The 16436-nt window shown below is 39.0% G+C and overlaps 1 protein-coding gene across 22 annotated transcripts in view; it reads left to right on the top strand.

Annotated features, from left to right (window-relative positions):
• gramd1bb (GRAM domain containing 1Bb) overlaps positions 1-13566 on the top strand; it is a 101950-nt gene extending 88384 nt beyond the window's left edge. For 21 of the 22 annotated variants that reach the window (XM_067506542.1, XM_067506540.1, XM_067506537.1 and 18 more), the window contains 15 exons: positions 6495-6579; positions 7119-7222; positions 7338-7433; positions 7788-7868; positions 8007-8122; positions 8734-8896; positions 9016-9208; positions 9325-9468; positions 9594-9712; positions 9803-9945; positions 10061-10164; positions 10452-10752; positions 11118-11225; positions 11627-11747; positions 12848-13566. In XM_067506542.1, coding sequence (XP_067362643.1) covers positions 6495-6579; positions 7119-7222; positions 7338-7433; positions 7788-7868; positions 8007-8122; positions 8734-8896; positions 9016-9208; positions 9325-9468; positions 9594-9712; positions 9803-9945; positions 10061-10164; positions 10452-10752; positions 11118-11225; positions 11627-11747; positions 12848-12937 — 1968 coding nt within the window. In that variant the 3' untranslated portion in view covers positions 12938-13566. Of the gene's footprint in view, positions 1-2363; positions 5134-6494; positions 6580-7118; positions 7223-7337; positions 7434-7787; positions 7869-8006; positions 8123-8733; positions 8897-9015; positions 9209-9324; positions 9469-9593; positions 9713-9802; positions 9946-10060; positions 10165-10451; positions 10753-11117; positions 11226-11626; positions 11748-12847 lie in introns of those variants that run through there. The other variant, XM_067506555.1, reaches the window with a different exon arrangement.
• Positions 13567-16436: the final 2870 nt, after the last annotated feature.

The following is a 16436-nucleotide window of genomic DNA, read 5'->3' as shown; positions in this document are numbered from 1 at the left end:
ACAGGATACCAGGACCATCTGCTGTGTTCATATTCACATCATCAGCAAATCCCTTTAAGAGACCCAACTAATAACAAACTGGCCTTAGTATGCAAAACTTCATATATCTTATTCCTCTGTGACATAGGCTCTGTTGTTGTTCAGAAAATATTCACATTTCTGAGCCACACTGTTGTACTGTTCCTTGATTTACATGAACTTATTTAATCCCACATTAAACACTGAAGTTACTGCTCTAGAGTATCATTTGTATTCATGGACAACTGAATATAGTCCCCAGCAAATGTAGTTATTACTGCTGTTTGACTAACATTTACTAAATACAACAGTACCCTGGTGTTGTAGAAAATTACTTTTGTCACTATGAAACTTTTGCCGAAGAGCGTGTGTGGTATAATAATATAGAGTAAAACATATCCTAACAGTATAACTAACAGAGAAGATTAGAGGGTGTGTATGTCTGTGTGTGTGTTGGTTGGTTGTTGCTGGTGAAGTCAGTTGTTTACTTGTGTAAGGGACAATGTGAAGGTTTGCCCATTTAATTATGTGCCCCCTTTTTAAAGCCACAGATGGAGTATGAGGGGGAAGGTTTCACAGGACTAAACAATGGACCCACACATTGCTTGTTCTGATCTCTTAATAAGTTTTAGGTTAATAGGTTGACTATAGTTACTCCAGTATAATTCTGGTGAAAATTCAGGTGAAAATCTGAGAATTTCATCTTCTTCCAATAATAACAATCTAATGACAATTAGATAATAAACATGCAACAACACCTCTAACGAATTGCTTTAATTTCTACAGTAAAATTTTACAATAACTTAATGTTCTGTCATTTTACAAGGTTTAACTGTATGTTGCAATGCATCATGGGTAAAAATGGGTAACATACTGTACAACTACAGGCAAGTTGTATCTTGATTGTAGATGATGCACATTACAGCTGAATACTGTTGATTTCAGCGGTTGAATTTGAACAAGGAACAAGAGCGTTTGCTGACCGAAGCAGGGGAACAACATTTCTTTGTTGAGAAGGAAAATGTCTTTTTTGTAAGAGTGACTGTAATTTCCCCGTTTTTTAATTAAGCTGTTATGACCCCAGCAACACTGCAGAGTGAAGCTGCAGGTTGATCAGTAACAGCATCGGGAAACACTAGTTACACTAAGGCTGTTTGTAAATGACTCCGAACCTCCATGCAGTTTTGGATGGTTATAATGCTAATTAGTGCGTTAGCATGCTAGCGACATTAGCATAGGTTTGGTGTCTTTAGTGTTATTAGCTACTGTCTAAAGCTAAAACTAGCTACACTTAAACTAGATACAGTCTGTGAGGTTTAGTTGAGAGACGTGACCGAGGGAAGGACATTTGCGTTTATTAGACAGCCTGCATCAGCAGAAGCATCTAGCCTGCTACAGCTACAGTCCGACCTGCAGACCCCAGCCAGAGATCCGAGTCCACCGCAGCGTCCCCCTCCTTTCCTCCACCGTTCTGTTTGTGCTGCGCTCCGTGGACCGGTGAGTACAAACCAACTCCGTGTGTGTTACTTTTTTAGCTTTGAGCAGATGAAGCAGTCATTAGCTCCCAGGTTATGACTCAGGCCAGTTTTTGCCACACTGCACCTTAAAGTGCAGCTTGATGCTCAGTCATATATTTAAAAGGGAGATGTTTTATATCTCAGAAAGAAGTTGAATTTATTTATTAAAGATACTACAATGCAACCCTAAAATGGAACCAGCTAGAAAACATGTGGCAGATATTTTAAAATGGAGATAAACAGTAAAACTCTGCTCCCAACATCTCCACATCAACAGGTCAACTGCTGAAGGGCATTTAAACCTTGACCATAATATTTTTTAGTAAGGAGTACTAAAAATGGTATGTTGGGGCAAGTGTTTGATGCTGCTGTTGTATTTCCAAGCTGGGGCTGGAAATATGCAAACAGACTTTGGGGAGAAAAAAAACTACATCACTATTGGTTAGTAACTCATTATCCCTTTAACTGTTAAGAAGTCCACATTTCCATTCTATGAGTCACTGTATTGCAGAGCTACTTCCTGCTTCAGCTTGGACAGCCCACTTTTCATTTTGTAGGGGCAAATGATTAGTTTGTCTTGTGTAACCATACAGATTTTGCTCTCATGTACAATAGCTGTGATCAATTTTTTCATTAACTTTCGTTTTATATAATTTTTTGGATTTTCAGATATTTCATTGGAACCAATTCAAAGTGCATAAGAAGACAACAACGTTCAATCTTTGTGTCTCTTTTCTCTTCAGGCAAGTGGACTTTAATGGCTTTGAGCATAAGTCATATACTGTGAAAAAGATAAGGTCTCTTTCATCTCAGGTTCTTAAAGCTATGTAAAACCATTGACTTTTAATAAAAGCCATGTTGATTTTAGATTACTTTTGCACTAAGGTGTCATTTAAACACTTCTGAATATGTGTTGTAAAAAGCAAAAAGTTCCTGTAAAAACATTTTACAACAACATATTGTTTTGTGAACTATTAACGGCAATTTCTGTAATTTTAATAGAATACAAGATAATGTTGTAAATTAGATTACTATTGATTATCGTTTTTCTTGCTGTAATTTTAAATAAAATAAAACCCTGTTATATATATCCAGATGTATACTGTAATTCTTTTTACAGTAATTAAGTGCACATTTTGATGGCAACTTTTTTGCCAGGTATTGACTGTAAATTCTACAGTCAATTTGTTACAGTGAACCACATTTATCAAACCAAACCTACATTTTGTTTTTGTGTATTTACATTATTTCAGAATGTACTTCTGAATTTGGTCTTGAGAGAAAAGGAGAGGAGAGAAACAAAAAACCTTTTTCAAACATTTTATGTGTTTTATGTGTACAAGTTTCAAACATTCATTGTTCATTAAAATCATGAATATCTAATACACAATAAAAATAGAAGTTCAATTTCAATAGAAACTTCTCTCCTCACTGGGCCTTAACTGTATGTGTAGGTGATAACACCTAAAGTAATGTCCACATGGGTTCACCTCAACACAGCAATGATGACCTCCCATGGCACTGAAACCACTGGGATTAAAAACCCATCCGTCCTAATGTGAGTCCCGAGCCTGTGAGAGATACACACATTTTCCCTCAACAGCCCTCAGAAAGAGACTTTTGCTTTGCATGTACACAAGCTGGTCACAATGCTTCTGTGACAACCATAACAGGAAGTTGGCAATTAGAGGGACAACATTAACAAACAGTGCGTGACACAGTGAATGAATTTAATTTGTTTAGAACTACATAGATGTATGTAGCAGTGGAGATAGGTCAGGAATTTCATTCTGCTTTTCTCTGCAAAATACACATTCCCACATATTTGCCTGACTTACCATCAAATGAAAAACAGCCACAGTAAAAGGATGACATCGTTGTTAACAGTGTGAACAAAGACCTCCAGCCCTCACCCCCCTTAAACACACTTAACCCCACCCTAGTTTACTGTACCTCTCTGTCCCATCCTTTACTGTTTGTCCAGCAAGTTAATACATAACTAAATACATAAAACTACCTCAACCCAAATCTGATACCGTCACCTGAACACTGGGTCCAGAATCAGTCACAGTGGCCTCTGTCTTTGCTTGATTTATAGGAGAAAATAAATTGAATGAGCAGGAAATAAACGATTACTCTGAAGTGTAATCTGTTGTTCTGGTGGCTTTTTTTTTTTTTCAGCAAGCGAATCGCAGATCTACTGAGTTTAATCCACATGATTTTCAATGTGTGTGAAGGCCTTCTTGTAACAGCATGTGAAGGGTCTGTTGTTCAAGAAGCCGGCAACAGAAGACTGTTTTCCAGGGTTATCAGTTTTTGCCTACTACAGATTGTCTCCTCAGTGTATGATTAAAGGGAGGAATGGAAAGGTGGAAGTCATGACTGAATTCCAGTGTACAAACATGAGCTAAATGTTTGGATTCATCCCACAGAAGTCATTAAAATGCAATTCTTGAATAACCATGCCCATCTTCTTAACTTTTGAAATATTTTAGCTAAACTAAAATAGGAGCTGCAAGCCATGCATCTTTTTTGCCTGCAACTATCACGACAACATAATTGACCCCAATACCAGGGCAGAGAGAGAGAGCATGCCTTTGAATCATTATGAATTGACACCTTTGGTGTACAATCAGCTCTAACATTAATTGACTGATTTTGAAAAACCAATTAAATATTGACATTATTTAAGCTCTGGCCTGAGACCAGGTGGAAACCCTGTGAAGATTGATAGTGTTGTTTTGCAGGCAGAGGTAACTGGAGGTTATGCTCACATCTGTTCTGTGTAACTCAATCACTCGGTTCGACATCAAGAGGAACTCAACACATAACTTTAATCAAGTGGAGGCATTCATTTCTCTCTTCTGTTCAGTCCTGTTTCCTTTCTTCATCTTATGTTCTCTTTCTTAGCTAAATCTGTTTGTATTAATTTGCCTCTGCACAAAATAAACTTCAACTTTATTCTTTGCTGGTCATAAAAAAGGGGGTAATTACAAGGCACTCAGACCTGAAAAGCACACAGACACTCAGCTCACAAACTACTAGGAGGAGTAAGCGGGGGAAAAAAAGGAAAAGCTACTGGCATGATAATAAAGGACTTGTTCGCTGGGGTTACTAGAGGGCAACAGCCGTAACTCCTCTCCCTATGTGTGAAAGGAAGAGAGGGAGAGCCAGGGAACGAAAGAGCGAGACAAGGATCATGTGGCAGGACGGTGCTGAGTCCACCTCTTAACACTGAAAGGGAGCAGCACCCAAACAGAGGGTGGATACTGCAGCTTCCAAACTGGACTCACTAGTCCTGTCTGCCCGCATTTTTTAAACCTACTGCATGTGATAAGTCCTCCAACTTCAGGGGAGTTCACTGGAGCTCACTGTGGAAACTTTTCTCCCATCCGAGTGCCAAAAAGGATCTGGCACCGCAAAGATGGAATTGGAAGACGATTGTACTATGTCAGACTGGCAGGCTTTGCTGGAGCTGGATGAGGCATTGGCAGGGTGGATTCTGCATGGTCCAGCTAGAGGGGAGTGGGGTTGGCAATGGGGCTGGGCTGCCTCAGACCTTCAAGACCCTGAGTGGGATACTGAGGAGATTCCTGCTGTGAGTTCTAGTCTATTTGTAAACTCAAAACCAAGACGCAAAAAGAAAGGAGAGTGAGCAAAACAATGTGGGGAAGGTAGAAAATTTTGTGGTTTGGACAGATTTAGCAAGTTTGCTTTGTAACAGTTTTGTCTTCACTGTATGTTACTGGAAGCAAATTGCTGCGGTAAATTATCACTACTACAAAAACCTAGTTTGGTTATGAGTCATACCAATTTAAATATTTTCCCAGAGCATATAGAGGCCTGTTGTTTGCCAGATCAATGCGTTAGTGTGCGGAATAACTTCATCTGTAAACAAAGTAGGGGTTTTTGGTTGTTTCAGGACACAGACCATAGTTTAAAAAAAGAAGCACCAAAGTAGTTTGAGCAGCTAAGCCAATTAAAATCCCTTTCAAGCTAAATGTAAAACCTTTCCAAAATGTCACTCACATGATTTCAGGTCAGTTTTTCTCATCACCATACATTCAACAGGAAAAACTACCAAACAGGGTCAACGTGAGTGTTTGTAATACAAAACAAGGTGTTCTTTTCCCACCAGTTCTCATCCAGAAGACTGTATTTTTCTTTTTTTTCAGTATCACCCTTGTTACTGAATTGGCAGCTATCATTTCCTGAAGCTTTCCTGTTGAAGGAAAGCATCTGGCACAGACAGTGAGAGCCCTCACTTCTACACATCACAGGCTCACTGTGTAAATAATCATGTCTGCTGAAGCCAAAGAAAGGAGCATGTGATCATATTAAATAGGTTATTCCTCCTAGTGCCGTGCTGAAAAGCTTTCATTAAACTGAATGAATCTAAACACTGTGTACAGTTTTGTTTAAACTTGAGAACTCATCGCTTGTCATTTTCCTTGTCACTAAACAAAAGCCTCATTGTCAGAAACGTGCTGCTCTATCATACTAAAGTGAGAATGTGACTCATATTGCAAATGCTCTCACAGCAGCATGTGTACTGAATGATCTGCAGCTAAATTTTTTCTTTTTCTTATTTTTTTTATTTCACTTATAATCACTCTTCTATTAGGTATCATTAATGGCTATAGATACCTCAGACCGCATACCTCGGCTTGCCATTCACTATATTTCCATTTCCAGTGCTTGTCAAAATCACCCACATAATGAAAGCCATGAGATGAGATGATGTTATGATATGAGTAAACCAGGCACCCTGATCAAATCTGTGGGTGGTTTTAACAAGGTTATCTTAAATGCTCTTTAAATAATTAACCCAGGGTGTGTGACAGACACAATACTTGTAAAAACATGAGTGAGAGATTACGAAAAGCATAAGTTTTGGAAGAATACGTGTCTGTGTGTGTCTGTGTGTAGTTTTGTTTCTGACCCTGCTTGTAATTGCAGGTGCTGAGCCCTACATACAAGCAGCGCAATGAGGACTTTAGGAAACTCTTCAAGCAGCTCCCTGACACAGAGAGACTCATTGTGGGTGAGTGCTCTCCACAGACCCACTGTGGCCATTTGAGTGCTGTCAGTATGCAGATAAGTAGTTTGTAATTAGAAAATGGTTAATTCTTACAGAACAAAGTGGAGACACAGACAAATGTCAAAAATAGTGACATGATAAATCCAAACATTATATTTCCAGTTTAGTTGAACTGCTGTTTGTACACTTTTTCCATGTCTCAATTGAATACAGTCCTTGTCTAAAGTGCCTTAAAACCAAAACCTCTAGGGTTAAACTAAGTTCACAGTGTGACACTGACTGACTTGTGATTTGGTGATGATGAGTTCACAGCTAATAAATAAGAAACACTGTAAAATGCCATGCAGAGACCTTGGTGACATCAAATGAGTGCAATAATACAGAACTGATAAATGAATTGTATTAGATAGTAGCAATTTTTTACTCTTTACACATTATTTACTATTTTTCCATGTTGATGATACTATTTCTCTACCATGTCATTTGCATTATAGCTTGTATGCCTGTTTTCCCTCAGATTTTATGAGGTCTTTGTGTTTCAGACTACTCGTGTGCTCTTCAACGGGACATCCTCCTGCAAGGACGACTCTACCTCTCTGAGAACTGGATCTGTTTCTATAGCAACATCTTTCGCTGGGAAACATTGGTATGATTGTTAGCTGTTGGGATCACTGTGCATTCCTATATTTTTTGCGTATTGGCAAAATTGGGCGACTATAATGTGTGTATATATGGGTGCACTTGTGTATGTTTGCATTTAGCTAACAGTGCGGCTAAAGGACATCTGTTCGATGACGAAAGAGAAGACAGCTCGCCTCATCCCTAATGCAATCCAGGTCTGCACAGACACTGAAAAGGTAAATAATAGAGAAATGCTAAATAGAAGCATTTTCTCTGTTAGAAACATGTATAGGGTAGTAACATGGAGGACTGAACAGAGAATTTTTTAAATCTAGTCATCATCGCCAATTGAGACACCAGGGCTTTCTTTGGGTATAAAAGTCTGGCTGGTCATAGGAAAATCATTTAATCTTCATCACCAACAGGGGCACATGTTCGTGCCACAAATTGGCAACTGGGGAATGGTTGGCAAAATATTAATACCCACCATCTCTGCCAAATAGATCACTACAAATTAGAATATGCACCTTTAAAATGGGCATTTACTTTCCACAGTTATTTTATACATGATTGCTTTTCATTCTTCACAGCACTTTTTTACCTCATTTGGAGCCAGGGACAGGACGTACATGATGATGTTCAGACTGTGGCAGAATGCGCTGCTGGACAAGGTAAGCCGGGTTAATATACAGCATGAGTGTATTATTTTAATACTCATGTGAAATAAAGAAATGTTGTACATCTGTGTCAAAGATTTTTCTTCTCCTCTTTTCTTCTTGGTTTACTTTGATTGGTTGATGCCTTTTCAGCCCCTGTGCCCCAAAGAACTGTGGCACTTTGTTCATCAGTGCTATGGCAACGAGCTTGGCCTTACCAGTGATGATGAGGACTATGTTCCCCCTGATGATGACTTCAACACCATGGGGTGAGTGTGATTATGGTGCTGCAGCCTCATAATCACATGGAGATAATCATATTATCCTTTTTCAGTTGATTACTAATTTACCCAAATTGCAAAATAATTAAAGAGCCCAATATGAGCTGTAACAAACAATATTCACATGCCCAGTCACATACAGTCGGACCCACCCTTTCCATTTGGATACAGAGTCACAAATCTTGCTGCCAGTTTACATTGTAATTTCTACCATTTCATTTAAACATATTGGTTTACTGCCTAGCAGTAGTAAGTTGCAGTACGGCAAATACTGTACTGTTAGAACGCATAACAGATCCTTATCCTGCTCTGTTTCTCCACCATTTTCTTTTTTCCTTCATGTTTGAAAAGTATTTACATGGTTTATTTTCACTTTCCAAAATGTTAATGAAATCCCGCCTGCCTATGCTTAATTTCTGTTAGCTGCACAGATACTCATATGCTAACCGTCTTACGCCTAAGTAAGCCAAATGACACCATATAAAGTCTGCAAACACTATTTGACACTGGTTTTACAAGAGTTTCAAAGCAGGATAACAGATGGGGGAGTAGAGATGAGAACATTTTCCGGTCTTCTCATTGTTCTCTGATACCTTCAGGTTCAGCGAAGAAATTCCCAATGAAGAGAACGAGATCAACAATGATAACTTGTCTAAGAGCAGCACTGAGGCCAAACCTGAAGGTAGCCCTCTTCTGCTACATAAGAAGGTCATCCCTAACAGCACCATACCCATCCCAGGCAACGCAGACACACCTATCACAGTAAGTCACATGCCACACTGAAAACTTATAAGTAGACAGCATAAAGCAAATATCAAACTGAACAAAATGACGCCATTAACCATGAAATATTATTGAGGTAGTATTCTTCTCTTCCCTAGTTTGACCTCCCAGCAGAGGAGTATGCAGACTGCTTACCGGATGGCGAGCTGCTTGCTGTGCCACTGGTAGTGGAAGAAAAGAACAACGATACCAGCGGGCCTGGTGGTCCTGTGCCCTCACCCTCACTTGACTTCAATGACAATGAGGACATCCCCACTGAGCTCAGTGACTCCTCTGAGACACATGACGAAGGCAAAGCCACATAATCACTTTTATTGATTTTACAATTCCTAATCAGAATGTGTACTGTAGTACTGTAGTGACAACATTTAAAAAAACAAACTGATTTCATTTGTTGTCCTGTGCAGGTGAAGTACAGGCCTTCCATGATGATCTGAATGGCAGGCAGCACATCAATGAGGTCTACAGGTTCAGTGTGGACAAGCTTTATGACATCCTCTTCACAGAGTCGCAATTCATGAGTGACTTCATGGAACAGAGGCGATTTTCAGGTCTGCTTTCTGGTGCTTCCACAGCCGAGCTCTGACTTTTCTGAGATGGTTCAAGCCAAAACCATAACCGTGCTCCCCTGTTAAATCAGTAATACATGTGTTCCTCTGATTATTTTGTTGTTTAGATGTGGTCTACCACCCATGGAAGAAAGAGGAGGCTGGAAACCAAACTAGAGAAATTATGTATACAATCTCTCTGTCCAATCCCCTGGCCCCCAAAACCGCCACAGTCACAGAGACACAGGTACACTTCAGGTTATAAGAAACATTTCTTGTTATTTATACCTTTTAAAATTTGATCTAAATATCTGCTACATTTTCCCACATTCCTTAGACTTTGTACAAAGCCAGTCAGGAGAGTGAGTGTTACATCATTGACGCTGAAGTCATCACACATGACGTGCCCTACCACGATTACTTCTACACCCTCAACCGCTACATGCTCACCAGGGTTGCCAAGAACAAGTGCCGTTTACGGTGAGAAAGACATGATCAGATTTTTAACAACTTTTGCTTTTAAATGCTCTCTTTGTTAAATGCTTTACCATTCCAGCTTTTATGTCTTAAGGGTGTATTTCTGTCTGTCTCTCAGGGTATCAACAGAGCTGCGCTACAGGAAGCAGCCATGGGGGCTGGTAAAGGGCTTCATTGAGAAAAATTTCTGGAGTGGGCTTGAAGAGAATTTCCGGCATCTCGGTAAATTATAATACATCTCATCAGCCATGTAATCACAAACTTCGTGTCCCAACAACAACAACCCTTTGGTGTTGTTGAGCAGAAATTTTTACAAAAGGAAACAGCAGCATTACACTTACGCAGAAACTGTAGTTAAAATGTCTGGTCATTATTACAGACAAAAAAGGGGGAAATGGTGGGGATTAATTAAAGAGTGCTTCATGAAGACTTTGAAATCTAGAAATCTTAAAGGGAATCTACAGTAGTAGAGACATTGCATGTGTAAAAGTTATCTTCTTCACTCTCAGAGTTGGAGTTATCCAAGCTGGAGGAGATGCTGGTCGAGTCCCACCGGCTGTCCCCAAAGGCGAAGGTGGTGAAGAACTCCACAGTGAGGCGGAAGAAGAGGCCGCTTCCTCACATGCGCAGCCAGCACCTGGACGAGGCGCTCAGCCCCGTTACCACACCAACTGATGAGGAAGTAATTCAGAGGATCAAACAAGTGGCAGGCTCCACACAAACCAGACACCAGAGTCCAGAACACCATCACCTGCCCGGAGGTTTCGCACTGTACAGCGTCTCCAAACTTCTGCTCATCATCAGCTTTGTGTATGTAGCCTATAGTAATGAATGTCTGACCATAGGTTTCAGATACACTTTCATGTCATGTAACACGATAAAAATGTCTTTATTTTTTGCATGATTTCATCTAATTACCCAAACTCTGTTGTGTTTTTGTCTTCATTTTGTCTTACAGTTAAGCCTTTGTTCATTTTATTTCAATGTTCTGTTGAATGTAAACTCTCTTTTCTCTTCTTTCAATGCCATCCATAGGATCTGTCTAAGGTATAAATATTATCTGATTAGCATGCATAACCAGATGCATCTACTAAGAATTTTCTTCACAGTTTGACAGAAATTTCTATTTACATATATGTTGACTCTCTCTTTATTTCTATCTTGTTGTCCTTAAGTCTGGTCCTGTTGGTGTTCCTCAACATGATGCTGTTCTACAAGCTGTGGATGCTGGAGTACTCTGCACAGTCCTTAACAACTTGGCAAGGACTGCGAGTTCCTGAAAGGTACACAAACACAACAAGCTCCGTTGCACATTCTATACAAAGTTCTCAATTATTTATACAAAACTGCTGTGTTGTAAAGATTCAACATGGTAAATGGGCTTATGAAGAATTTAAGTAAGAACAAAAGTTACGCTCTAGTTATTTCAATGTTTGCCCAAAAGGAATATATACGTACACCAATCAGGTATAACATTATGCCATTTAATGCAATTCAATGCAGTGCACACACTTGTTACATATACACACACCAAATGTGACTAGAAAGAATTAAGCTTCTAAATTACCGGTTAGCTCTGGGATAACAGTTAACCAAACTGTTTACTGGCCTTCCAAAAAGAAAGTCTTTCTTTATTGTCTGCACCCTGATGTTGCTAATGTCCATGTTTGTGTGTGTTTCATAGTAAACTGCCCCAGACACAGATGGAGTGGGCCCAGCTCCTGGAGGCACAGCAGCGTTATCATGAAGCCGAGCTGCAGAAGTGGAAAGAAATTATCAAGTCATCTGTGGTGCTGCTAGACCAGGTACACAGACACAAACAGAGCTTTTAAAAACCATTGCCTTTGTGGTGTTCCCAACATGCTTCTGTGTTATGTTATGGAAAGACACTACATATTATCCTGATGTAACTAAGGTCAGCCACAGTCAGACCTCTCTGAAGATGGATAAATAACCCTTTCACTCCACACTATAATAAGTAGAGGAATGATGCCTTCCGGATATTTATGTGTTGCCATCTGGACAGTATCAAAACACACACTAATGTGTATCCTGGTCTGTGAAGCAAATTATGTTAGCACTACAGAGTATTTCACAATATTTTAACAATCAAGCACATTAAAGCTAGTAAGGCACTTGTGAAAGCTTAAACTTTACTGGAAACACGGCAGGTCAAATCAAATTATGTACAAACTTAATAGCAGTACCAGTAATATCAGAGAAAACACAATCATGCCTCTTCTGCAAAGTGCACTTTCTTGTGGTTACATTAAATAAATGCCTCATGTGCCTTTTAGAGTGAATAGGTTAAATATCACCTGTTTGTTGTGCAGCAGCTAATCCTGTGTAATGTTTGGAATTTCATTGCAAAGTAGTAAATTCAGAAAGAAGCTGAGATTTCTGTATTTATGATGTCTTTATGTTCCTGCAATCAAAATCTACTGTAGCTTCATTTACAACTGTGTGGCAAAACCTCGTCTACGTTTGTTCTGTTAAGCTTCAAACAAATTAAACCAACAACAAAATACTGCCACAAATAAGAGTGTGTAGTTGTATCTGCGCATTGATTAGCAATGTGTCTAGTAATGTAAAGCCATTAAAATCTTAAAAAATGTACCAATTTATTCATTCTGCATGATCTAAGGCCTACAGTATATGATTCCACAACTGAGCCAAATTTTAGAAATCCTACTACATTTTGAAAGGTAGCCAATGATTGAATATTACCTGTCCCGTAGGGAAGCCTTTAAATAACTGCACCACATTGCCTTCACGGAGGAGTGCTCTCGTTTACAGCTGCAGGTCTGCAACATCTATGTGAAAGCATCAGGGCGTTAAATGTTCCATTAATGTAACTTCGTGTAACAATTAACATGCTGTTTTTCCTTGTGTTTCTCTTCTTTAGATGAAAGACTCTTTATTGAACCTCCAGCGAGGCATTGGTTTAAGGGACTACAGCTCAGAGGCTGAGGAAAAGAGAAGTCGCTATCACTGACACAACACCACAAGGCCATAAGGGCATGCTGTGCAATAAAAGGACCTGTTGTGTTTGTGCACCAGGATGCAGGCAGAGGCAAGATAGAGAGAGGACACAGGGGAAGCCACTACCAACAGTGAGCTGGTCTGACAGAGACAAGAGAGAAACAGTCATCTCCAGGCCACAGGAGGAAATCATTGACAGAAAGTGGATCTATCACACACACACAGAAACTGAGTTTTCCCCAACATCACTGAGGTATTGTGGGGAGGTCTCTAAACCTGTGGGATACCTGTTTCCTTCTGCTCTCTTTGTTTCCAAGTGCATCCTACTGTAAGCCATGTCAAAAAGGAGAGGGGCAGAGAGAAAGGAAACTACTGCATGCATTTAGACAACCTAGCTCCCCTCAGTCAGTGTTAATGTGGTCCAGTTTCAGTCTACGTGTATCAAAAAAAGAAGAACAGAAAGAGAGGAGAGATCAAGTTGATGTAAAGTTGGGGGGTGTCCTCTCGAGTCTCAATGGTTTTCTACGCTCTCTCGACTGTTCCAAACCAATCGTCCCCTAGAGGTACTCGCTGCAGTGTCCCTTTATAAGCCATCCTGCGATTAGGGTGCAGTACTATCCCACAACCAAAAAAGGAAAAGAAGTATTGTAGCTGCAAGCTCTTTTCCTTGTGTGACCCTGGCCTATATGGTTTCTGTCAGGGCTGGTTCCTTGTCAGACTGCTGTATTAAATAGAATCTTAAATTGCGAAGAGCTAAGCCAGTATTTTTACACAATACACAATTTACATGAGCAGTTGCCCCACATGGCATTATTCTTCATTCTTATAATGAACTAGAATGTATTATCCAGGACAAAAAGGCTAAACTTTGATCCCAATGTGTTAATGAAAGTTACGCAAAAGGGATGCTGCAGCCAGACCAGTATGGAGAATTGTGTTCTTATATGTTTTATTACTAAACTGTGAATATATCTCTTTAAAAACATTTAAATTAGAAGGAATTCTATGAATATATTTGAAATATATAAGAATATTTCATTATTTAATATATATATTTCAAAATATATAAACATTACCTATATTTATTGTTAATTTATGTACATTAGGAAATTATAAGAGCTCTAGACAAGTAAAAGAATTTCTAACAAAAGTGTTTTCTTCTCAAAGTGCATGCCAGATATGTCTGTGACATGTCCAGTGTGCAAGTATGAATCTGCATTTGCGCGACTATATTCGCGCACGAGTGTGTGAGAATGTGCGTATGTGATGGTGTGCACATGCTTGCGTGCGCACACAAATGTTCTGTAAAGTGTGACATTTTTACCATTCCTTCTTTGTATGTTTCTTAATCTTTTCCTGTTCTGGCTCCTAAATCCAGTTTGCCTTTATTTTTTTTTTTTTTTACGCTAATGCATTTGGATGCCGCCTTGCATTAGCCCTACCAGAGTATGGTTTACAATCGAAGGTTTTGCTCCAAAATGAAGTATCCAAAAGTTGAAAAATTAAACAAAAGAATGTTACAGAATGAAACATTGCTGAAACCATTGCTTAATCGATTAATAAAGTAGATTAAAACTATGGTTGAAAAAATTTATGAGATTAAATGATTAACTTGTAAGTGGACATATGACATTTTGGAGATGAATTCTTCATCTGCCCTCCGCCACATCAGTGGCTTGGCCGATCTTTACTAAAAAGTAACAGTTTGACATTTATGCCTTCATTTACTTTGTTGCTGAAAGTTACATGTTGTACAACTATTGTGCTTGTACACTAAATATAATCAGCTTATAATACAGCTTGCAGCCAGTTAGTTAGCGTCACAAGCTGTTTGCCTATTTCCAGCCCTGATGCAAAGCTAAAATCTACTAGCTCTACTGATCAGCAACTGTTCAGCTTAGCTTAGCATAATGAATAGAAGATTGTTTGTTAAATTGTTTCCCCTTCAGATTTCATTTTCATATTTAGCATGCAGATATGACAGTGCCATCGTTGATCTCCGGCAACTTTCAGCAAGAAAGCAAATAAGCACATTGTTCCAAATGTCAAATCATTCCTTTATAAAGACACCCCTTTTAACCCCAAATCTATGCACCCCACTTCCCCATTTTAAGTGTCTGCCTTGGGTGCAACGAAAGCATGACAATTAACTTTACGCTACTGAAATGAACCAAATGAAAGAAGTAGAAATGTACCTTCCCCGATGATCTTATTGTTTTAAATTAAATAGTTATCACGTAGGTTATATGTTACAGCCGACCGCCTGAAGCGATGATAGCACATCCAAGACAATAAAAACTTCCTTTTGTAAAAAGAATAGAAAATGAAGCACTTTAAGACCTTTTCAGGTAAAGAATGACGTAGAGAAATGGCAGCAGTTTAGTTTGGAGATAAATGCAGGCTGCGAAAGTTCACATTGTGTTCTGGTTATTTTAACACTCACTCAGGTTAAGTACAACTTCCAAACTCAATCAAAAAACTTTGATTTTAATCCTACTGGTTTATAAGTAAAATACTTTTGCCCAAATTAAAATTCTTATTGCAATGATGAAATGTAAATGCATCAAAATACATCTCAAACAGCGCAACTCCAAACTCATATGCTGTTTATATATTTCAGGGCATGGCAGGAGAGAGTGAAATTTACTGACTGACTTACTGAAAACAGCAGAACAGCTTCAAAATTGGGCCCCTGTTGTATGTGTGTTAGTGTGTATATAATATTTTACAAAGGCACTGTGTAATGAAACCTCAATACCTGAATGTGAGTGGTTGGAAAGGGTTTCAGTTTTATGGAAATCACTTTTCACAATCCTGTTGATACTAAAATATTCTTGTGAAGTTATCTTCATGTACAGTGGCTTTCCCTTCACTTTTTGCACACTGACTTTAAATTCATACAGTACAATTTTGCTCATCAGTCTACACTGAATAACCAACAATGACAGAATGAAAATGTATTTCTAGTAATTCCTGTGAATTTATTAAATATCAAAACTGAAATATCTTAGTTACAAAACTTTTTACTCCCTTTACTATGGCACTCCAAATTATAGTGAAGTGCATCAAGTATTTTGTGTGACCACGTGCCCATCTCTGGTAAACTGTATTGATTGGATTGGTTTAGGGAAGACCCGACCTGTGTGTTATAAAGTCCTGCAAATTTAACTGCATGTCAGGACAAATACCAAGCCATGAAGTACAAGCATCTTTCTGTAGGCAAAGAAAATACAGGGCCTTGACCATTGTGGTAACAAAGAATCCAAGAGTGACTCTAACAGAGCTTCAGAAATTCTATGCAGAGATGGAAGAACCTGTGGGAAGGACGACCATCTCAGTAGCACTCCTGACTGCTCAGAATGGAAGGAAGGAGGAATGCAGCCAAAAACAGAGAGGTCCTCAAAAAAAGTCTCCTTATGCAAAAAGATCTGAAACTAGGCCAACCTTTCACCTTTCTGCCTGACCCAGGACGACTCTGTCCCCAACTTAAACCTATACACTTTTCTTTCAGT

The sequence above is a fragment of the Channa argus genome, chromosome 6 (assembly GCF_033026475.1).
Source record: "Channa argus isolate prfri chromosome 6, Channa argus male v1.0, whole genome shotgun sequence".
In the NCBI taxonomy this organism is placed as follows: domain Eukaryota; kingdom Metazoa; phylum Chordata; class Actinopteri; order Anabantiformes; family Channidae; genus Channa; species Channa argus.
Note: the sequence above shows the minus strand (reverse complement) of the source record. Positions and strands in the feature narration are given on the sequence as shown.